This window comes from Littorina saxatilis, linkage group LG7 (assembly GCF_037325665.1).
Source record: "Littorina saxatilis isolate snail1 linkage group LG7, US_GU_Lsax_2.0, whole genome shotgun sequence".
In the NCBI taxonomy this organism is placed as follows: Eukaryota; Metazoa; Mollusca; class Gastropoda; order Littorinimorpha; family Littorinidae; genus Littorina; species Littorina saxatilis.
In genome coordinates this window covers 38,590,065-38,613,903 of record NC_090251.1, presented here as the reverse complement: position 1 = coordinate 38,613,903, position 23,839 = coordinate 38,590,065, and the positions used below count along the sequence as shown (strand labels likewise).

The 23,839-nt window shown below is 41.9% G+C and overlaps 1 protein-coding gene across 2 annotated transcripts; it reads right to left on the bottom strand.

Annotated features, from left to right (window-relative positions):
- Nucleotides 1-4,925: 4,925 nt before the first annotated feature.
- LOC138971420 (uncharacterized) lies at nt 4,926-23,839 on the bottom strand. Of its 2 annotated transcripts, none has more exons than XM_070344150.1 (5): nt 23,788-23,839; nt 15,763-15,951; nt 13,839-13,940; nt 11,704-11,829; nt 4,926-5,555 (listed from the first exon to the last, which is right to left on the bottom strand). In XM_070344150.1, exons 2-5 carry the CDS (start codon nt 15,916-15,918, stop codon nt 5,418-5,420), a joined length of 522 nt encoding a protein of 173 aa, XP_070200251.1. In that variant the 5' UTR covers nt 15,919-15,951; nt 23,788-23,839; the 3' UTR covers nt 4,926-5,417. The 2 variants fall into 2 exon arrangements, with proteins under 2 accessions (XP_070200251.1, XP_070200252.1); XM_070344151.1 differs by having other exon boundaries at nt 23,767-23,828.

The window sequence follows — 23,839 nt, the reverse complement described above, 5'->3', positions numbered from 1 at the left end:
TTTCTTTATTTGGTGTTTAACGTCGTTTTCAACCACGAAGGTTATATCGCGACGGGGAAAGGGGGGAGATGGGATAGAGCCACTTGTCAATTATTTCTTGTTCACAAAAGCACTAATCAAAAACTTGCTCCAAGGGCTTGTAACGTAGTACAATGTATTACCTTACTGGGAGAATGCAAGTTTCCAGTACAAAGGACTTAACATTTCTTGCATACTGTTTGACTAAAATCTTTACAAAGATTGACTATATTCTATACAAGAAACACTTAAAGGCATACTAACGCACTCCCGTGTTTACAAAGTGTAGTTTGCCCACAATCGATGTCAAACGCACCATAAGACCATATAATGACGATATGTCACCATGCGCGGACCATAATACATGCATTACAGCTTGTTCTAGCCTCTGAAAAAGTGAGGATGTCAACAAAGCCGCGATGTTAGCTCCCTTGCATCAACGTTACATGTGTTGCCAAATCTATAAATAGGACCATCTAGATCAAAATAAAAATTCAAATATCTCAACATTTAAGGGCTCCTAGACCACAATATTTTGCAGGGAACTTAATTTAGTCTGTCTCCAGCTCTGGGTAAAGCAATTAGCGTGTATATTCATCAGCTTTCCATGCCTTTTACAAGGGTAAAAAGAGAAACAGAATCCGTTGGTCCCCTCTTAGGCCAAAAAAAAAATTGTCTGTTTAGGGTAACATGACCAAAAAAAGTAGGGTCGGTAGGTAGGTTTTTTTTTTTTTTTTTTTTTTTTTTTTTTTTGTAAATGCTATGTTGGCTGAACATTCACTTCTTATATTTGATGAATACATGTTTCAAAACTAACGTATAAATAAAACAGAGAGAAAGGGAGAGAAAGAAACGCCAAATGTATTTTTTTAGCATTTTTAATTTTTTTTTTCTTTTTTTTTTTTAAATCAAAAAAAAGTTTTTGGGTCGGCGCCAAATCGATAGGGTCGGTCGGGTTACCCTAAACAGACAATTTTTTTTTTTTGGCCTTACGACATGCTGGGGAGCATCGGGTAAATTCTTCCCCCTAACCCGCGGGGGGTACCAAAAATAATTTCATCTTATTCTTCGTCATTTTCTGATTCCAAAAACATATACATATGTTATATTTGGATTACAAACAAGCTCTGAAAATCAAAATTATGAACATTATGATTAAAATTAATTTTTCGAAATCGATTTAAAAACAATTTCACCTTATTCCTTGTCGGTCCCTGATTCCAAAAACATATAGATATGATATATTTGGATTAAAAACAAACTAAGTAAGCTAAAAAGAATAGACATGTATACAGAAAAGCGTGTTATCCTGCTCAGCGCGACCGTTACCGCACTATTCTGCATGGCTTGTCGATTTCACTGCTTTTGCCACGAGCGGTGGACTGACGAAACTACGAGTATGTGGTCTTGGTGAAAAAAGCAGTTTCATTCTGTGAGTTAGACAGCTTGACTAAATGTTGTTATTTTGCCTTACGCGACTTGTTGTTTTTGTAAACCTGAACTCAACCTCTCTGTGACATTGAAGTGTGATGAGTTCTTGTTTCTGTTTCAGACAGGCGGAACACCTATGTAATGAGGATCCTCCATAGAGGTTTGGAAGTCTACAGAACCAATGCTTCCTTACATCAAGCATCGAAATGAAAACAGATGATTATATATGTGTGAAAACACTGAAATTCTCAAGTATAACTGAATGCATCCATTTCACCCCGAGGCCACTTTAAGTTGATGTTCATCTCGGAGCAGTATTGACGCAGCGACTTATCTTTTTGTCACAAATGAGAATATAAACTGTTAAACAGTCACAACATTTACACAACTATCCCACAGATGACTATACAGTATGCCTTCAGTGCTGCCAGCCAAACGAAACGTTATGCTGTTTGTCAGCTCTCATCTTCCGCAACAACTTTGTGATTGACATGTACGGGACTGTACGTCTGTTAGTGTGATTGTTCTGAAAAGTGACTATTACATGATTGTTCTGAAAGTCTACTATTTATTTCATCGTAATCATGTAAGCCCTCATACGTGATTGTTCTGAAAGCTTACTAATTTACATGATTGTTCTGAAACTCTACTAAAGGTAAACTTGCTTTTCCCGTGAAATGTAGTCAGATATGGAACAATATGTATACCCCTGCCCAACGAAGTGTGTTTGAGTTGATCCGTCTTCTGTGTGCGCGACAGCTTCAGATGTGTGTTTGAGTTAATCCGTCTCTCCACTCCCTTTTTTTAAGTGTAGGGGGTGTGGGAGGTTTGTTCATATCAACTGACACTTTATCAAACCATTTGAATAATTCATATACAACATTCTGGTGGTTGCTGTGTAATAAAAAAACAAGTGTCACTGAAAACAGAGATGTGCTAATAAATTTAGCTTTCATGTGTGTGTATGTGTGGTGTGTGTGTGCGTATGTACTCAGTGCACTGGTGTCGGAAACTGGGGGGGGGGGGGGCAGCTGCTGTTCCTGGGGTGGGGTGGGGGGCAAACATGTCCCCCCCCCCCCAATTATTTAGGATGACAAAAATATTCACACAGAGACAGGAGAGGGAGAGAGAGAGTGTGTGAAAGAGAGAGAGAAGAGAGAGAGAGAGAGAATTGATAAACTAAATACCCCCACACACACAAAAGAAGTATATTGTCTCGCGTGCAAGAACTTTATAGCCCAGACTCCCCACCCATCTCGCAACCCCGGCCATTTCCTCACGTCTCTCATCCCCTCTCCACTTGAATTTTTAGTTCACACAAAAAAATAAAAGTTTCATTTGTGAAAATTATTTGTTGTGCCTTTCGTCTTTAAAGGGGCAAAAATTAGCTTCCATTTTCCCTCTTTGCCATGCCTTTCGATCCATTTTGGTGACCTAGCCACCTAAGCATGGCAAAGAGGGAAAATCAAAAATGTCTATGTGTCCCTTTAAACCTGTAATTAGAATTTTGAGTTGGGAATACTCAAGAAGAATCATTACATTTTTGAAGATTATAAATAATTTTTGTCTTTGGACATTTAATTTGAATTTTGAGTTGAGAACAATAAAGAAGACATGTTCAATGTATGAAACGTATTACTTGTTGAGTTTGTATTCATTGGGCTGGGGTATAAATATCAATTTCACTTAAGATTTAGTATCATTGTATCAAAATATTGTTCCATTTACATACAGACATGTATACACACAGACAGACGGACAAAGTGAATCCAGTATACCCCCTCCAACTTCATTGGGCTGGGGTATAAATATCAATATCACTAAAGATTTAGTATCATTGTATTAAAATATTGTTCCATACACATACAGACATACACACAGACAGATGGACAAAGTGAATCCAGTATACCCCCCTCCAACTTCGTTGGGCTGGGGTATACATATTGTTTCATATCTGACAACATTATTTTCACGGGTGAAGCAAGTTTACCTTTAGTAGAGTTTCAGAACAATCATGTAAATTAGGTCTAGTAAGCTTTCAGAACAATCACGTATGAGGGCTTACATGTTTACGATGAAATAAATAGTAGACTTTCAGAACAATCATGTAATAGTCACTTTTCAGAACAATCACGCGTAACATACGTCATCCACACTGTTCACCCATTAACGTGGGTACTCACAAACTCCTGACGTATGTGTGTACCATCTGCTTCGTTTGAGATACAGTGACTCTGTTTTCTGCAATCTCTGATATATGATGCACCGTGAAGGCAATCTTGCTTAAATAAATACACAGTACTTAGTATTTCTGTGTGTGTGTGCTTTATAAACACACTTGCGATTTTTCTACAAATTCATTGTGCTGAATTAAATCATATTCTAGTGCTGATTACTTTATTTTACTCTCTAATTACATAATGTCTGGTAAATGTTTGTATCATTTTTTTAATCTTATCTCTTGTCTAACTCTCTCACCCTCTCTCTCTCTCTCGTTTGATTGATACTAGGCCTGTTTTCGTCTGGGTGTATGTACCGTAAACTACCTTGTATACAATCTATTGAAACAAATACCGTGATTAAAAAAAACCGGTCTTTTCAACTTCAGAAGAACTTTGAAAATATCGACTCCCCTTTTTTACTCAGCTACACCGCGGAGAGAGTATAAATCAACGGTATGCCTTTATAACAGCATCTTGGCATTATACACTCGGAAGGAAATGGATTAAAGTTATCATTCGCTTGTGACTCGGATGAATACTCTGTACCACATGCGGAAGTTTACACAACACTAAAAACAAATGTTCCAACAATAATTTTCGTGACGTCCTTAATCAAGAGGTGGGGGGTGGGCGTTTACTAGGTAGTATGCCCTTTGCACAGCTTTCGGTCCAAAGTAGGGGGTCATCTTGAACACACGGCCAGTACCGTGTAACTGGCCTTGATACGAAACTGCTATCAAAAACGCAGAATTGATTTTTTCTGAGTTTTTTTTTTTTTAGCCGTAAGCGAGTCAAGCTAAAACTGAAGTTGCGGCACAATTTCGCTTCTCGCACATCTGATGCTTGTTGACATGCATCAACGAAGGGGCCTCACTCTGAAAGAGTTTCCTGCTCCGATAAACATGGCGCTTACGGCAACAACAACAAAACTCAGAAAAAATCAATTCTGCGTTCTTGATAGCAGTTTCGTCCAGACTGGACTCCAGCTTTTGCTTTTCTTATTTTTCTCTATCGTCCAAGCCCATAAAATCGAACAAAGCGGATTGCGTTTGGATTTCCCTCTTTCAGATGACTGAGATTGCCCCCCTTGGATCGTTCCGTATCAAGGCCAGTTACACGGTACTGGCCGTGTGTTCAAGATGAGTAGGGGGTGGGCGTTTACTCGATACTGGGCGTATACAAGGTAGTTTACGGTACATGCAGCAAATACACAAAAAATAGTACACGGAACACGTTAATTACAAACAGAGCACAGAACATCTATCGTGGAATTTATTGTAAATCACTGGCACACAAAAAGTTGTTATAGGAATGTTCACATCAAACAAGTAGTTGGGCTTCCTGCGCCACTGCTTGTTGCACTCCGGTACAAGGTCTTCAAATCATATTGTTCAAAAAAAGCTGGCCTGGCAACAAGGACATGCCACCAAACATCTTATATTGTAAATGTGAATAAAATTGTGTCACTCTGTTGTGGGGTGTTTTTTTTTTTTTTTTTTTTTTTTTTTTTTTTTTTTTTACATATCATGTTTTGATTTGCGAAATCATTTTTGCATCCATAAACAAAAGAATGTGCTTACGACTGACACTTCCACTTACCCCCCCCCCCCCCTCACCCTCACCCCCCTCGAACAAAAAGAAAAAAAAGATTCTCCAATCCAACAGCTTTTTAACTAACCCAGCAAAACAAAGAGCACTACTTAATCTCTACAACACTAACGTCCCTTGAACAAGATCAGTTCTCCTTCAGCCTGATTTTTCCTTTAACAGAAGGTCCATGTAGGCGCAGGTCAGCAGATCTTGCTCTTTGACCCCAAGTTTTTGCATGAGGTCATTGGCTATTGCTTGACCTTCCTCTGGCGACTGGCCGTTTTCCAGGTTGACCTGCAATAGAAGTCGAGTCATTTTCAAATCGTGAGTCGGCGTTTAACATCCGAACGGGTTGATGTCGTATGGAACACTGAACAAAGTAATTAGTGTTCTATTTCAAACATTATTTCAACAGCGAAAAAGTTGCATCTTCAAAAAGTTATTTTGACTGACTGAGAAAAAAAGATAAATAAATATACAAAAGACTTTTTTTTTAATAAAAAAAAAACACCACTGTAATCTCCGTCCCCTTTAATACGGAATATTGTCAGATTTCCTAAGTCCGTCACAATGTCACTGTGCCCTACCTCAAGTTTCATGAAGTCACCAAAGTGTATCTTTATGTTCATTGCTCCAATCAATGATGTTAATATCCCGTTTGAATCAAAACGACACTAAAGCTTCCGTGCCTTTAGTTCCATGAAGTAACCGATGTGTGACATCATGTCCCCTTTAAAATGGACAAATGTTAGATGCCCTGTTTTACTCACAACGACGTCTGTAGCCTATCTCTAGTTTCCCTGCAGTCATCGTAGATGATTTGACGTTTACGTTGGTCCGAGAGTTAAAGGCACAGTAAGCCTCCCGTAAACCATCACAGAGCTCCCCGAGCGTCTACATACAGTACAAGCATACTTCCATTTGAACGCTCATCGAACGGGAACATCCTGGCTGCTTTCTGTCGAGCGTGAGAAATTTTCAAAGAATTTATTTTCGTGGACTTGGTCCAACAACAATGGCGCCTCGTTTTGGTGCTGGACGGCTGTTGTGATACCGGAAATCACGCCCGGACAGTAAGCCTCCCGTAAACCATCACAGATACTGTCAGGCTTTTACACACAGTACAAACACCCTTCCATTTGAACGCTCACCAAACGGGAACATCCTAGGTGCCCTACGTAAAGAGCGAGCAATTTTTAAAGAATTAATTTTGCAGATTGTCTCGAACACTTTTTGGACCCATCCTGAACTCAGGTCAAACATGAGTTACCTCCCTTCGGGTCTCATTCTATCGATGTAAACTGGCGATAGCCGTGAATCGATGATTATCAAAATGTTTTTGGACCGTGGTGCGTTTTTGCGCTAGACCTAACTTTTAAAATCTAAATAATAAATTGACAGCTTGTTACACAAACATTCTTTAATCATAAAAGAATTCTTTTTTCATCAAGACAAGATCTGTACAATTCGAAGTTGTGAAAATTGGAAAAAAGAAAAGCCCGGAAGCAGGGTCACGCAAGGGTCGTAGCAGACGACGGTTTATCAGTGCATATCGCCGTTCCTCTCAACAGTCAAAAGCCATCGCTAGAGTTCTTGTGAACCACAGCCGTTTGTTTCGTGCATAAAAACGTGCTATTGTAAATAAGCTCACATCGAGTCGCATTCATGACTAACTGACGACTGCATTGTAAACAAGTCGCGTAAGGCGAAAATACAATATTTAGTCAAGTAGCTGTCGAACTCACAGAATGAAACTGAACGCAGCAAGACCGTATACTCGTAGCATCGTCACTCCACCGCCCGTGGCAAAGGCAGTGCCCGTGGAATTGACAAGAAGAGCGGGGTATTCGTTGCGCTAAGAAGGATAGCACGCTTTTCTGTACCTCTCTTCGTTTTAACTTTCTGAGCGTGTTTTTAATCCAAACATATCATATCTATATATTTTTGGAATCAGGAACCGACAAGGAATACGATGAAAGTGTTTTTAAATTGATTTCGAAAAAAAAAATTTGATAATAATTTTTATATATTTAATTTTCAGAGCTTGTTTTTAATCCAAATATAACATATTGATATGTTTTTGGAATCAGCAAATGATGGAGAATAAGATAAACGTAAATTTGGATCGTTTTATAAATTTTTATTTTTTTTTACAATTTTCAGATTTTTAATGACCAAAGTCATTAATTAATTTTTAAGCCACCAAGCTGAAATGCAATACCGAACCCCGGGCTTCGTCGAAGAGTACTTGACCAAAATTTCAACCAATTTGGTTGAAAAATGAGGGCGTGACAGTGCCGCCTCAACTTTCACGAAAAGCCGGATATGACGTCATCAAAGACATTTATCAAAAAAATGAAAAAAACGTTCGGGGATTTCATACCCAGGAACTCTCATGTCAAATTTCATAAAGATCGGTCCAGTAGTTTAGTCTGAATCGCTCTACACACACACACACACAGACACACACACAGACACACACACGCACACACGCACATACACCACGACCCTCGTTTCGATTCCCCCTCGATGTTAAAATATTTAGTCAAAACTTGACTAAATATAAAAAGGGAAACTGGATCACACGGGTTCACGATGGCTCAGGGGTAAGATAAACCACGCAAAAATAAATTCTTTGAAAATTGCTCGCTCTTTACATAGGCCACCTAGGATGTTCCCGTTTGGTGAGCGTTCAAATGGAAGGGTGTTTGTACTGTGTGTAAAAGCCTGACCGCATCTGTGATGGTTTACGGGAGGCTTACTGTGCCTTTAATCGACACTGAAGCGTCCGTGCCTCAAGTTCCGTTACGTTTTATTTCATGTTAGCGTGACATCATGCCGTAACTTCACCCACCCCCGCCCAGCCCCCCTTTCACCTCTACCCTTAAATATATATATATATATATCTAGTTTCATTCACAAGGACGCTGTAGCCTATATACATGTAAAGTTTTACATTATGTAAGTGTGACATCATGCTGCACGCCTCCCCCCCCCCCCCCCCCCCACCTTCTCCCCCCACCCCTATCACATTTCCCGTGTCAGACACAAGGACGTTGTAGCCTATACTTACCTCAAGTTCCATGAAGATTTACATTATGTTAGTGTGACATCATGCCTCCCCTTTTAACACCTCCCCCCCCCCACCTTCTCCCCCCACCCCTATCACATTTCCCGTGTCAGACACAAGGACGTTGTAGCCTATACTTACCTCAAGTTCCATGAAGATTTACATTATGTTAGTGTGACATCATGCCTCCCCTTTTAACACCTCCCCTCCCCCCCCCCTCCCCCTCCCCCTATCTTACTTCCCGTTTCACGTATCAGTCAAAAGGACGCTGTGGTCTTAATAGATATATAGACATGTATAGAAAACGTTATTATCTCAAGGAGAGAAACGCAGGTGTGGTGTATCACAACATCAAACAACCTACAACATTAAACGTAAGAACGGGCGGGGATGTAGCTCAGTCGGTAGCGCGCTGGATTTGTATCCAGTTGGCCGCTGTCAGGGTGAGTTCGTCCCCACGTTCGGCGAGAGATTTATTTCTCAGAGTCAACTTTGTGTGCAGACTCTCCTCGGTGTCCGAACACCCCCGTGTGTACACGCAAGCACAAGACCAAGTGCGCACGAAAAAGATCCTGTAATCCATGTCAGAGTTCGGTGGGTTATAGAAACACGAAAATACCCAGCATGCTTCCTCCGAAAACGGCGTATGGCTGCCTAAATGGCGGGGTAAAAAACGGTCATACACGTAAAATTCCACTCGTGCAAAAAACACAAGTGTACGTGGGAGTTTCAGCCCACGAACGCAGAAGAAGAAGAAGAAGAAGAAACGTAAGAACATAAAACAAAGTCAAATGTCTTGCATGCACAGTGTTATTATATAGGTTCCTGGTGGAAATGCCTCAAGTTCCATTAAGTGTTACATTATGTTAGGCACACACACACAAAAAAAGTCTGTATTCCGACCGACCCTATTTTTTCGCGCGACCCTAGACTTTTTTTTGCCATTTTGGGAAAAAAAAACGAAAAAAAAACCCGTCTTAGTTTTTTGGCAAAATAACTTAAAATATGTTTTTCTGTGGAAAAACAAAAATCCCGACCTACCGCCCCAATTTTGTTGGCCTATGTTACCGTAAACAGACTTCCTTTTTTTTGGCCTTAGTGTGACATCATTCCGTAACTTCCCCCACCAACGAATACCACCCCATACCTGTATCATAATATTTCCCGTGTCAGTCACAAAGAAGCTGTAGCCTACACTTACCTCAAGTTGTATGTAGAGGTAGCTGGTCTTCCTCACCTCTCCCCTCCGCCCCCCCCCCCCCCCCCTTCCACCTATTCTATTTCCCGTTTCAGGCACAAGGACGCTGTAGCCTACACTTACCTCAAGTTCCATGAAGATTTACATTATGTTAGTGTGACATCATGCCTCCCCTTTTAACACCCCCCCCCCCCCCCACCTTCTCCCCCCACCCCTATCACATTTACCGTGTCAGACACAAGGACGTTGTAGCCTATACTTACCTCAAGTTCCATGAAGATTTACATTATGTTAGTGTGACATCATGCCTCCCCTTCAGTTTAACACCCCCCCCCCCCCCCACCTTCTCCCCCCACCCCTATCACATTTCCCGTGTCAGACACAAGGACGTTGTAGCCTATACTTACCTCAAGTTCCATGAAGATTTACATTATGTTAGTGTGACATCATGCCTCCCCTTTTAACACCTCCCCTCCCCCCCCCCTCCCCCCTCCCCCTATCTTACTTCCCGTTTCACGTATCAGTCAAAAGGACGCTGTGGTCTTAATAGATATATAGACATGTATAGAAAACGTTATTATCTCAAGGAGAGAAACGCAGGTGTGGTGTATCACAACATCAAACAACATACAACATTAAACGTAAGAACGGGCGGGGATGTAGCTCAGTCGGTAGCGCGCTGGATTTGTATCCAGTTGGCCGCTGTCAGCGTGAGTTCGTCCCCACGTTCGGCGAGAGATTTATTTCTCAGAGTCAACTTTGTGTGCAGACTCTCCTCGGTGTCCGAACACCCCCGTGTGTACACGCAAGCACAAGACCAAGTGCGCACGAAAAAGATCCTGTAATCCATGTCAGAGTTCGGTGGGTTATAGAAACACGAAAATACCCAGCATGCTTCCTCCGAAAACGGCGTATGGCTGCCTAAATGGCGGAGTAAAAAACGGTCATACACGTAAAATTTCACTCGTGCAAAAAACACAAGTGTACGTGGGAGTTTCAGCCCACGAACGCAGAAGAAGAAGAAGAAGAAGAAACGTAAGAACATAAAACAAAGTCAAATGTCTTGCATGCACAGTGTTATTATATAGGTTCCTGGTGGAAATGCCTCAAGTTCCATTAAGTGTTACATTATGTTAGGCACACACACACAAAAAAAGTCTGTATTCCGACCGATCCTATTTTTTCGCGCGACCCTAGACTTTTTTTTGCCATTTTGGGAGAGAAAAAAAACGAAAAAAAAAACCCGTCTTAGTTTTTTGGCAAAATAACTTAAAATATGTTTTTCTGTGGAAAAACAAAAATCCCGACCTACCGCCCCAATTTTGTTGGCCTATGTTACCGTAAACAGACTTCCTTTTTTTTGGCCTTAGTGTGACATCATTCCGTAACTTCCCCCACCAACGAATACCACCCCATACCTGTATCATAATATTTCCCGTGTCAGTCACAAGGAAGCTGTAGCCTACACTTACCTCAAGTTGTATGTAGAGGTAGCTGGTCTTCCTCACCTCTCCCCTCCGCCCCCCCCCCCCCCCCCCTTCCACCTATTCTATTTCCCGTTTCAGGCACAAGGACGCTGTAGCCTACACTTACCTCAAGTTCCATGAAGTCCCCGAGGTTGTCCACCTGGTCGACGTGAAGCCTGGTTTGGCCCACCATGTAGAGGTAGCGGGTCTTCCTCACGTCTCCCCCCCCCCCCCTTCCACCTGGGACGCTGCATCCTACACTTCTTACCTCAAGTTCCAAGAAGTCCCCGAGGTTGTCCACCTGGTCGACGTGAAGCCTGGTTTGGCCCACCATGTAGAGGTAGCGGGTCTTCCTCACGTCTCCCCTCCCCCCCCCCCCCTTCCACCTGGGACGCTGCATCCTACACTTCTTACCTCAAGTTCCAAGAAGTTCCCGAGGTTGTCCACCTGGTCGACGTGAAGCCTGGTTTGGCCCACCATGTAGAGGTAGCGGGTCTTCCTCACGTCTCCCCCCCCCCCCCCCCCTTCCACCTAGGACGCTGTATCCTACACTTCTTACCTCAAGTTCCATGAAGTTCCCGAGGTTGTCCACCTGGTCGACGTGCACCCTGGTTTGGCCCACCATGTAGAGGTAGCTGGTCTTCCTCACGTCTCCCCTCCCCCCCCCCCCCCCCTTCCACCTAGGACGCTGTATCCTACACTTCTTACCTCAAGTTCCATGAAGTTCCCGAGGTTGTCCACCTGGTCGACGTGCACCCTGGTTTGGCCCACCATGTAGAGGTAGCGGGTCTTCCTCACCTCTCCCCGCACACCCAGGGCCAGGCTCAGCGCTTTCTGAACCACACAGGGGGCAATCATTTCAGTGCTGTGATCTGACAATATCATTTGGATATAATAATAATAATAATAAATCTCTTTTCTTTAGCGGAATTCTCGATTCACAGCTCCAAGCGCTTTACAATTCCAATAAACACCTCACACACACACACACACACATACACACACACACACACACACACACACTTGCCGCTGTGACCTTGAGGATCAAACCACAGATCCCATCCTTTAGAGATGCCTTATTACTGAGAAAGCCCAAGGAAACCCGTTTTGCCAACTGCAGTCCCCCTCCAGGGGGCCGTGGTAGAGCACTGGACTTGTGATGCGTGTGTGACGGTGTGTGTGCGTGTGTGTGTGTGTGTGTGTGTGTGTGAACGTGTGTCTGTGTGTCTGTGTGTATCTGTGCATGTGTGTGGTGATAGCATGTGTGTGTGTATGCGCACGCGTATGTGCGTGCGCACGCGTATGTGCGTGCGCACGCGTGTGTTTGTTTGTGACTGCATGGATTTAAACGATGAATTTGCTTTTGTACTCCTGTTCTTTTTGTGTCTTAATGCTGTATTTTGGTTTTGTACATGTGTATAGCAATGTCATTGTAAAGCGCTTAGAGCTTCTAGGTAAGCGCTCTATAAGTTTCCATTATTATTATTATTATTATTATTATTATTATCGAAAGGTCGCTGGTTCGAATCCGGGCCGGCGCGGACACGGGTCAACTTTATGTGCAGACCCAGAGACGGAACCCATGTCCCACCCCTGTGTCACCACAGTGGCACGTAAAGGACCTCGGTCATTCTGCCATAAATACAGATGGCTGATACCACCTGAACACGCATTCACTTGTGTATCTCACCTAAAGTCGGGTTAAAACCCGGGTACATGCCCCTTTGCCGTGAGGGCGTAAAACTTGAATTTCTCTCTTCTCTCAGTCCCCCTCCGCTGCCAGCTGCACGGAGGCAAGGAGGACCTGGTGAAGACAGTATCATTTGTCTCGCTATCCGGGATGACAATATAGACGTGTGATCGACAAGACGAAGATTTCAGTAGTGTGCTGTACATGGTTACGTAATTTGTCATTAAAAATAAGTAATACAAAAGATAACAAGTCGCGTAAGGCGAAAATACAATATTTAGTCAAGTAGCTGTCGAACTCACAGAATGAAACTGAACGCAACGCAACGCAGCAAGACCGTATACTCGTAGCATCGTCACTCCACCGCCCGTGGCAAAGGCAGTGCCCGTGGAATTGACAAGAAGAGCGGGGTATTCGTTGCGCTGAGAAGGATAGCACGCTTTTCTGTACCTCTCTTCGTTTTAACTTTCTGAGCGTGTTTTTAATCCAAACATATCATATCTATATATTTTTGGAATCAGGAACCGACAAGGAATAAGATGAAAGTGTTTTTAAAATGGTTTCGAAAAAAAATTTTGATAATAATTTTTATATATTTAATTTTCAGAGCTTGTTTTTAATCCGAATATAACATATTTATATGTTTTTGGAATCAGCAAATGATGGAGAATAAGATAAACGTAAATTTGGATCGTTTTATAAATTTTTATTTTTTTTTACAATTTTCAGATTTTTAATGACCAAAGTCATTAATTAATTTTTAAGCCACCAAGCTGAAATGCAATACCGAAGTCCGGGCTTTGTCGAAGATTACTTGACCAAAATTTCAACCAATTTGGTTGAAAAATGAGGGCGTGACAGTGCCGCCTCAACTTTCACGAAAAGCCGGATATGACGTCATCAAAGACATTTATCAAAAAAATGAAAAAAACGTTCGGGGATTTCATACCCAGGAACTCTCATGTCAAATTTCATAAAGATCGGTCCAGTAGTTTAGTCTGAATCGCTCTACACACACACACACACACACACACACACACACACACACACACACGCGCACGCACACACGCACATACACCACGACCCTCGTTTTGATTCCCCCTCGATGTTAAAATATTTAGTCAAAACTTGACTAAATATAAAAAGCAGTCACCTTTAGGTTTTCCGAATCAGTGATGCTGGTTTTGTGGAATTCACTGAGCTTGGGCCCTGCCTGGTCCGGTCTGTTGTAGAATATCAGCTCTGATTGACCTCCCTGAAAACACACACACACACACACACACACACATATATATATATACTAGAGAAATACCCTGCTTCGCCGGGGTGAATCGCGAGACAGAGACAGACAGCGTGGCGGTTCACCACAATCACCTTTGAAGGCGAAGTCCTGTCAAACGGGATTGAGAATTTTAGAGCTTATTTCTTAGCCCTATATTAACTGCTGTGGCTTCTCAAATGCCAGAACATACAGACAGACAAAAGCCGCTAGACCACATCACAAACAGAACTCTACAATACACAGGTTTTTGCCCACACACACACACACAAACACACACACAGAGAAGCCGTATATATATATGCATATCTGTATCTATAAATATATAGAGATAGGTGAGAGTGTATTTTTCGCGTGGCTATAAATTGATTCGACCTTTTCACTTTGACAGTAAGAACAACTTACGGGTGCAAGGGAAGCGTTGTGGACAGCGCAGTGGACAGCGCAGTGACATTCTAAAAATAGTAATAGTAACTTACAAACGGGAAAGCCACACGAAGGAAGGGAGATAAACGCCAAACACTGGAGAAGATAAGGTAGAGTTACTTATAATGGTGAAATGAACACAAAAACCAAAATCAGTTCAGCGCTGCGCGCTGAGAGCACGTGTTGAAATATCTCATCGATGATATTGTGTCCGGGGTGTAGCTGAATACGGTGTCCAAATTTGAAAAAGATCCAGCGAGAACTTTGGCGTTGTGATGTGGTGTAGCGGCTTTGGTGTGTCGGTATGGGGGCCCGGGTAGCTGAGGTGGAACCAAAATCGGTTCAGCGCTGCGCGCTGAGAGCACGTGTTGAAATATCTCATCGATGAGGTTGTGTCCGGGGTCTCTCTGAATAAGCCCACCGAATTTGAAGCAGATCCATCGAGAACTTTGGCCGTGCATCGCGAAGACACAGATACACAGACACACACACAGATACACAGACACACACACAGATACACAGACAGACACAAGTCGTATATATATATAGATATATATATACACGCACGCGCGCCCACACACGAACACACACACACACAAACAGCCCAAGTGACAACCAGTGCAGTTTAAAGACACCTGCGCTAATTCACTCAAAAATGTCCCGTAACTGTGCTTATCATTTTCTACTCTTCAATGTCGGAGTCCCGATTTAGTTTATCATATTTTCAGTGAAGGCGGGTACACATAAATAAAGCAGACGAAACACGTCATAGTAGCACTTTTGTATTGATAAATGGTTTGGTTTTTCTTTAATTTATTTTTCAATTACAGATTGCAACTACGGTATGTTGAGAAATTATTTCATCAAAAATGACCACTCCGCACAGAAAGCACATAAGGCTGTTGATATTTTTTTTATTTTTTTTCATTACTTTATTGTCCCATCGCTGGGAAATTCGGGTCGCTTCCTCCCAGTGGAAAGCTAGCAGCAACGGAGTCGCGCTACCCAGGTGTCTGCGTGTTTAGGTGTATTCAGCCACCTGCACTTATGGCAGAATGACCAAGGTCTTTTACGTGCCATTGTGATGACACGGGGGTGGGACATGGCTTCCGTCTCTGGGTCTGCACATAAAGTTGACCCGTGTCCGTTCCGGCCCGAATTCGAACCTGCGACCTTTCGATCACAAGTCCAGTGCTCTACCAACTGAGCTACCGGGCCCCCGGTATTTCGGTAACGGTGTCCCAGTGAAGGGATGATATTAAATTTAACCTATGTAAAAGCCTGTCCAGATCTGAGATGACGAGTTGAATCGTTTACCTGTGAAGAACTGTGCGTTTTAAGGTAATGATTATTGACCTATATACCTCCTCACCTGCACAATTCTGAGCTTCAGTCGTCCGTTCTGGCAGAAGAAAAAAGTGTCTTCCTGTTGAAGCAGTTCCCCCTCCGTGCCGCTTAGTTCTTTCGCTCTCTTGGTCAATTCCGCCATATTGGTTACCCGGGCTTTGATTTCCACGTTGCTCGGCATTGTCTTCGTCAGTTTCGTGAAAAATGGCTGTTTCTGAAACGACAGTACAGCCGTGCTGTTATTATCAAATCTAGCAATTCTTAAGTGCGTGTGTCAGAGGGTGTGTGTGTGTGTGTGTGTGTGTGTGTGTGTTCGTGTGTCACTCTCAGTCTGTCTGTGTGTGTGTGTTCTATGTGTGTGTGAGTGTGTGTGTATGTGTGTGTGTGTGTGTGTGTCAGTGTGTGTGTGTGTGTGTGTGTGTGTTGTGTTGTGTTGTGTTCTATGTTGTGTCACGGTTGTGTGTGTGTGTGTGTGTGTGTGTGTGTGTGTGTGTGTGTGTGTGTGTGTGTGTGTGTGTTGTGTGTGTGTGTGTGTGTGTGTTATCTGCATCACGACAAACTCTGAAAAATAAAGAAAGGCTTTGGTCACACGATAAAGTTACAGCTTTCACGTCAAACTGAAACAGTGAAAGTCGCATTGAACAAGCTTGTTGTCATTAATCCTTATTTGGAGTACCATAGATTCATTCGTAACCAGTTTTCGAGCTGTGGCTTGCTATGTCACGGTAAAAACGCCTTTGAATACAAATCGCAAAAGAAATGTTTGCTTCGGAATTGCAACGTCAATATGCCAAAACAAAACAAAAACTCCAACACAAAATACGCAAGCCGGCAGGAAGTGTCACATGTTTGTTATTGGTTTGGAAGAACAGCTTAGCACTCCGGTCGTTGTTGTTGTTTTTTCCTTTCTGTCTCGCCCACAGTTGACCGTTATTTCTCGCGAGGCAGCAGTAATACACTAACTGGAACCATCGTCAGTAAGCCCAGACTGATGAAGTCTCTCTTTTTAACCAAGACATTCGGATGTCAATGGTCCCGGCTTCGAAAAAAAAGTGGGGGGAACTGAATGACGTAGGCCTAAATTGCATAGGGAACAAACCGGAAAGTATTTTCTGTATCCTGTATCAGCCAGACCGTTACTCCACTTACTCAACAAACACACCAGTCCTGGGATTCGATCTCAGGCCGTAACTAGGCATCATCAACTTGGCTGAACGCACCCACCATGTTTGGTCAATCTTCTTCTTCTTCTTCTGCGTTCGTGGGCTGAAACTCCCACGTACACTCGTGTTTTTGCACAAGTGGAATTTTACGTGTATGGCCGTTTTTACCCCGCCATTTAGGCAGCCATACGCCGCTTTCGGAGGAAGCATGCTGGGTATTTTCGTGTTTCTATAACCCACCGAACTCTGACATGGATTACAGGATCTTTTCCGTGCGCACTTGGTCTTGTGCTTGCGTGTACACACGAAGGGGAATAAGCCACTAGCAGGTCTGCACATAAGTTGACCTGGGAGATCGGAAAAATCTCCATACTTAACCCTCTCTATTTATGTACGAGTCTTTGTCGGCTTTGTCGTGTGAAACCGTTTCGATCAGTATCTACTACTATGATGGGTAGTGTCTATATTTAGCGTTTGATCAAAGTGAAAGTGCGAGTACTGACTGAAGATAAGGCTTTTGTCGCTGCATGCATCTTTTTATAGTCTTAAAATGCACACCCTGTTAGCTATGGTACTGGAGTTCTGGTCCTTGATCCTTTTCTAAACTTCCGGTGCGGCACGACGCGGTAAGTTTTCTGCTTTTTTCTCAAAGTATACTCTGTTTTACACCCTGTAAGCCTTCGATGCAGTTGTAGACATATGTCAGGTAATACCTCACCAAGTTGTATGGTGTATGAGGCTGTCGTTGTGGCACAAACTTGCAATGAAATCTTCGATCGGGAGGTAACGTCCCAGGTCTTCTTAGATTTGATATGGTAATGTCCTTGATGTTTACCTTTCGGGAGCATTATCGTCCGTTTTCTATACATATTTTACAGTCTAACACATTCACGCATTAAGTCAGCTGCTCTTCCCACCTTTCTTATCAACAGAAGGTCCATGCTCCGTGCTCAGACGTCAGTAGTCACTCCATTCATTGTCCTATGTATTCATGGGTAACGTCCTTGTCTTTTTCGCCAAGCAAGGCACAAAAGATAACGTCTTTGTTCACTTTTTGAAAGAACAATTGCAACACTGTTTTGGCCAGTTTACAGTTGATATATGTGTTCTAAAATCTCTCAAGCGTTGAATTGCTTCTAGGGGTACTACAAGTGTTTCCTCAAGTCTACTAACGTGTTTTGGGGTGTTTTCGCATTTCATCATGAAGCCAACAGTTCAAAGGGTGGCATTCAAACTGAATACCCCTTCCCCTACAATACACAATAGCATGAGTATTTCTCTGTTATGAATTCGTTGTTCCTTGTTTCAGCTGATGGACTTCAGGTGTTATCACTGTGAAGCTAAATTTGACTCACTCCGCGCCACTAAAGAGCACCTTGAGTCAACGCATTCTGACAAACCACTCAAGTTCCGTCAGTTAACAATTGATCATGCTACAGGAAAACAAGTGCTAGTAAGCAAGTTATTCAAACATGAAACCGCAGGACCCAGAGAAAAAGAAGAAGAAGAAAAAGAAGAAGAAGAAGAAGAACAAGAAGAACAAGAACAAGAAGAAAAAAAAACCAATTTCTACGGGCTGCAGCTGCAGCTGCAGCCTGTCTAAAAAAACAAGGTCTGTTGTCACACTGGATCACCCTTCACGAAATTATTGCAAATGGCATATTGCCAATGGATAATATTGCGCTCCTTCTCTTTCTAGATGTTGTGACTTTCTATTCAACAAAGGAAACATGTGCAATGAGATACGCAAGTCAGACCAAAACGTTTTGGCAAACAGCTTACAAGCTTTTTGGTGGGAAGCTTCTCAGATTTATGGGTGGCCCAAAAGGATTAGGTCAAGTTGTTGAAGGGTCTGCTGAATCTTCAGGTAGATGCCTCTCATCTGAGGCAAAGGTAAATTTCATTGTACCGTCACTTAAATGCTTGGAAACACAGAATGTCGGAGAGGCAAACCCTGGGATTATGCAGCAGTGTATAGAAACCCTCTCACAAACAACCAGCACTATGAAGATTTCGTTTGATTCCAAGAAGATCAATTCGTGTTTGAGCGACAGTCATGGAGACGAGGATCTCTTCGACAATGAACAAACGCCTACACTGAAAGAGACCAAGTTAAGATTGGACACTGAAAGCAAAACAGTGGACGAGCTGCAAGAGAAACTGGAAAACGGCAACCTATCGCGTCGGATCCACAGATGGACCAGGTGCAGTTGCTTCCACCACGACCTCCGAAACGTTTAAGACACTGCCATCTAGCGTTTCCACAGACAAATCCGCCATCTGAAACAAGCATCACCTCGCACACCATTAACATTTTGTTTGAATCAAACAAATGTAGGCTCAATCCCCCCTCCTAGTCTGCAAAAACAATGCACAAAATTTTCATTGTTTTCTCTACTTTATCTTTTTTTCAACTGACATCATGTGCATATCGCTGTTGGGAATTTAGAACAGATCAATCAACTGTAAACTGGCCAAAACAGTAATGCAATTGTTCTTGGCAAAAATGAACAAGGACGTTATCTTTTGTGCCTTGCTTGGCGAAAAAGACAAGGACGTTACCCATGAATACATAGGACAATGAATGGAGTGACTACTGACGTCTGAGCACGGAGCATGGACCTTCTGTTGATAAGAAAGGTGGGAAGAGCAGCTGACTTAATGCGTGAATGTGTTAGACTGTAAAATATGTATAGAAAACGGACGATAATGCTCCCGAAAGGTAAACATCAAGGACATTACCACATCAAATCTAAGAAGACCTGGGACGTTACCTCCCGATCGAAGATTTCATTGCAAGTTTGTGCCACAACGACAGCCTCAGACACCATACAACTTGGTGAGGTATTACCTGACATATGTCTACAACTGCATCGAAGGCTTACAGGGTGTAAAACAGAGTATACTTTGAGAAAAAAGCAGAAAACTTATCGCGTCGTGCCGCACCGGAAGTTTAGAAAAGGATCAAGGACCAGAACTCCAGTACCATAGCTAACAGGGTGTGAAATGGATAGAAGGTGCCCCTTCATACGGCGTTTGGTCAAACTAAATGCAGGAGCCAAGACTGAAAGGTTTCTGCCATACGGATCGTTCAATCTTGAATTGGCAACCGGATGTTCTTCTTTTTACATTTAGTCAACTTTTGTTATGACTTCGCGTCAAGGGACTTGGCCAGATCCATGTTACTTAAATGATTAAAACTTGAAATGGGTGCGATTTTCTCTTTTTATGGATTTTAAGACTTTGGTTTTAACCCAACAGACTCGCGGCACGGGTTTTGAAAACTTTATCATGCCGTGGATCATCCTCGCTTAAATGGGCTGAAGATGATTCGTCATATGATTAACTGACAATAGCAAATCGGTACAGGTCGGACAGAGTATCATCTAGCCTAGGTGTGTTCAGTCATAACTGACTGCCGGGTGAGAGGGGGGGGGGGGGCGTTTCAGTGACTGGTCATCAATTAGTGGAACCAGAACTCGACTACTATACCACAACACATTATGTAGTATAAGTGTGTGCATAAGGCAGTCTAACTGTAACATTATCTTTTGATTAAGAAAGAAACAGCTAAAAACAAAAGACAAAAACAAACAAAAACATCATTTGAAAGCCTGTTATTCACTTAAAGGTAGCCGGTAGTAAATACATTTTGTGAATAACTGACTAAACTTTATTTGATGAGGATGGAGGGCTCTGTACCATAACTTACCATGTGTCCATACATAAAAATAAATAAACAAACAAATCAATAAATAAATAAATGATTAAAAAAAATACAAGTATAACAAAATGACTGCAAACTTTACAGATAGAATATATATGTGATGGGGTGGAAGGAAGAGGATAATATTCGTAGAGTAGATTCTTGATGTAGTAGTTAGGTGGATGTAGTCACCTAGTAGAAGTAAACCCCGAAGTTCAGGAGTACACCATGTGGGTGCCTCTTTAGTGTCTTGCACTGAACGAACATCACTTGCTCTCGTAATGGACTTTCACTCACATGTAGAGAATGATAGACAAGAGTTCACTGGCACAGACCGACGAGTCACTTGATGCAACATGAAACTGGAAAACCATGTCTGTCGATTCACATTTCTCTTTATTTTCTATTCTTCTCTTCTCCTCACCAATCCAGCTCCCAGCCCGAAGGCCGGGAGGCCACACCAATAGTACAATGCAATCTACATCAGTATGTCTCCATGATAACAAAGTACAAAACAAGTACGTCCTCTCTCTCCGAGATAGTTCTCAGTTCTCTCCCAAAATCTCAAATGCTATCATGTAAATGGGGATGGGTGGCGTCAAAAGCCACCAATCAAGAGTTAGCTAACAAAACTGACATCACTTCTCATTGGTCAGTAAAGACAAGAAAAGGGGGGAGGGGGGGTAAGAGACTAAAACCTCCAAGCCACCTGGCATCTTCTATGATCTACCCTGTCAAAAGAAATGACACCCACTTGACAAAACGCCAAGTCCAACTCGGGTAGACAGGCTGTCGGCACATTGCATAACGACCACCTGGGGCCCAAGGTACCCCGGCGTCTTTCTCTGGGAGGGCGGCTTGACGTCAAAGGAAACTCGGTGGACACAGCCGACTGAGCGAGTTTACGACCGCCAGGTGTCTGAGCATATCAACATTTTAACTTAGACAAGACAGGAATGACATAAAATCATTATAACGAATTAGTAGCCAGTTTAGCGCTTGGCTACATATATATATTTAAAAAATGACAATTCTAATGCGAAAAGGAATTTCTGGGGAGACCAGGTCAAGTTCCAATAAGGAGAGTTAACTGACAAAATAATGTGTGATTGCTTGTGAATTGTTAAAACTTTTTATCAACAGCTAAAATGTCAAAGTCAAGCTTATAATATTTCTCGGAATGTGTACATCCCTGAATCAAATTCATGTAATAAAAACACCAATCCCACCCTCCCCTCCCACCCTCCCCCCGCACACACACACCAGATAGCGAAAGAGATACAGAAAGCAACAGTGCGAATCACAATTAATGTACATAAAAAGAAAACAACTTCAGTAGGTGTAATTTCACATATATATAAATGAAAAAAAAAATATATATATATATATATATATATGAAAAATAACGCGGCAAAACATGAAATACAAAATCTAACAATCTGCAGGGGCGGATCTAGGGGGGGTTTTCAAGTTCCCACCCCCCCCCCCCCCCACCCCCCCAAGTCTAAATTTTTTTTTTATAAAAAAAGGTAACTAAAACAAAAAGACAAATTAAATTTGAAAAGAAAGAAACAAATTATGGCTCAGATTGCTCCATTTTCCTTGTTTTTATCAAAATTCTCTGGGGGGGGCATGTGATCCACCCCTGATCTGATATGTGTAGAACTGTTCAAACACTTTGTGAAGCTCTTGATGTCGGCAAATGAATCAAACAATGTTGTTCCTTGACTGAAGGAACTTTTGTCACAAAAAGTACATGCTTATAAGCATTTGAACTAAAAGTTTAATCAGGTTAGATTATGTGAGGTTATGGCAACAAAGGCGTCAGTTACAGATTGATTCCTGAGTAGTGACTAACCTAGCAACAATAGTTTAAATTAAAATCATCAGGAAAATTTTATAGAAAAACATCTTTTGAAAAGGCACTGCCTGGGAAGATGATTGTGTTTGGATCTTTGTTCTTAATATACTATCCTCAGTAAAAACCTGTTGACATGTAATGAATTAGGTTAGTTATGTAACATTGGATGTTTTTTTCTGGTGTAATTGAATGATATTTTGCAATACTTACAATTACCAGTATAAATTTAAATTTAAAATCAATGAATGATACCTTCAAACTGCCAACAGCTTTTTCAAGTTGCAATTTGAAAGTTTGCTAGTGCATGTTCTGCCAGCCACTTGATACATTGTATTTCATTAGAATGGGTAACCATCAATAAGAATACTATCAGTGACAGTCTGATATACAGACAAGTTAAACTTATCTGTTTTTTCTTCTGATTTTTTTTTTTTACTTTCGCTTGTGACTTCCTGGCGAGCAGCCGAAAATTCCACGAAGCTAAGTTTTTGTCATTAATTGTTTGTCTGTTCACTAAAAAGATGGTTGGATCGATATATGTGTGACTGTAACATATTGTTTTGTCAATAACAAACGTTCCAACAACTTACCTTTCTTGTTTTTTTATTCTATTTTTTTATTCTGACAAAAAGATTAAGTGTGGTAACACTCTATGTGGCCTTTTTAGTAAAATTACTCTTGTATTCACATCCATGTGTGCTAGTCTAAAGTTTCCTTGCTCTTACTGCTGGGGCTTTTTCAGATCAGATTAAGAAGATCTCAAACCCGGCTCAGCCCCAAATTTCCTTAAAGTCTAACAAACAAGCACACTCACAAAAAGTGTATTCTTTTGATGTCATGAAATGATGAATGCTCATGCCCGTGATCACAATAAGACTTCAGTGCATGATATATCCTTGCCTAATCTGTTCCATATTAACCAATGCACATCATGGGGAGTCAGAAATATCCACCTTGTATTTGTAATAATTAAAGGCCAAACATATACATTTAAAAGTAAATATGTGACCTTATGTTCTTTATACAATTGGGGGGGGGGGGGGGGGGGGGGCTGAGTCTTTGTTAAATTGTGAAGGCCGAAAGGCAAGATTCAACCAATTACGCGGTCAAGGGGGAAGCAACCCAATATCAAAATATGTGTACGCACTAGCCTCCCCTGTTTCCTTTTCATTCAGTTTCTTATCTTTTTAACTTGCTCTTTGAGTCTACAGTTTTAAAGCAACATACTAAATCCTGTTCAAATCGATTGGATATGTCATTCACTTTATACAGCATGGGTAAGCGGGTAAGAAAATCTACCTATAAGACAGCAGTTTTTACCCTGTGAAAGTCCGGTGTGTGACACACTTTCTTCGTGCTTGTGTTTGCTATG

What these genes read in the sequence shown, in the direction of transcription:
- LOC138971420 (XM_070344150.1), bottom strand. Translation starts at nt 15,918, where the DNA reads ATGCCGAGCAACGTGGAAATCAAAGCCCGGGTAACCAATATGGCGGAA. An exon ending in CTGATTCGGAAAACCTAAAG is followed by an intron (nt 11,830 to 13,838) that starts GTGACTGCTTTT and finishes TGTGTGGTTCAG; the next exon opens with AAAGCGCTGAGCCTGGCCCT. An exon ending in GGAACTTCATGGAACTTGAG is followed by an intron (nt 5,556 to 11,703) that starts GTAAGAAGTGTA and finishes CTTCTATTGCAG; the next exon opens with GTCAACCTGGAAAACGGCCA.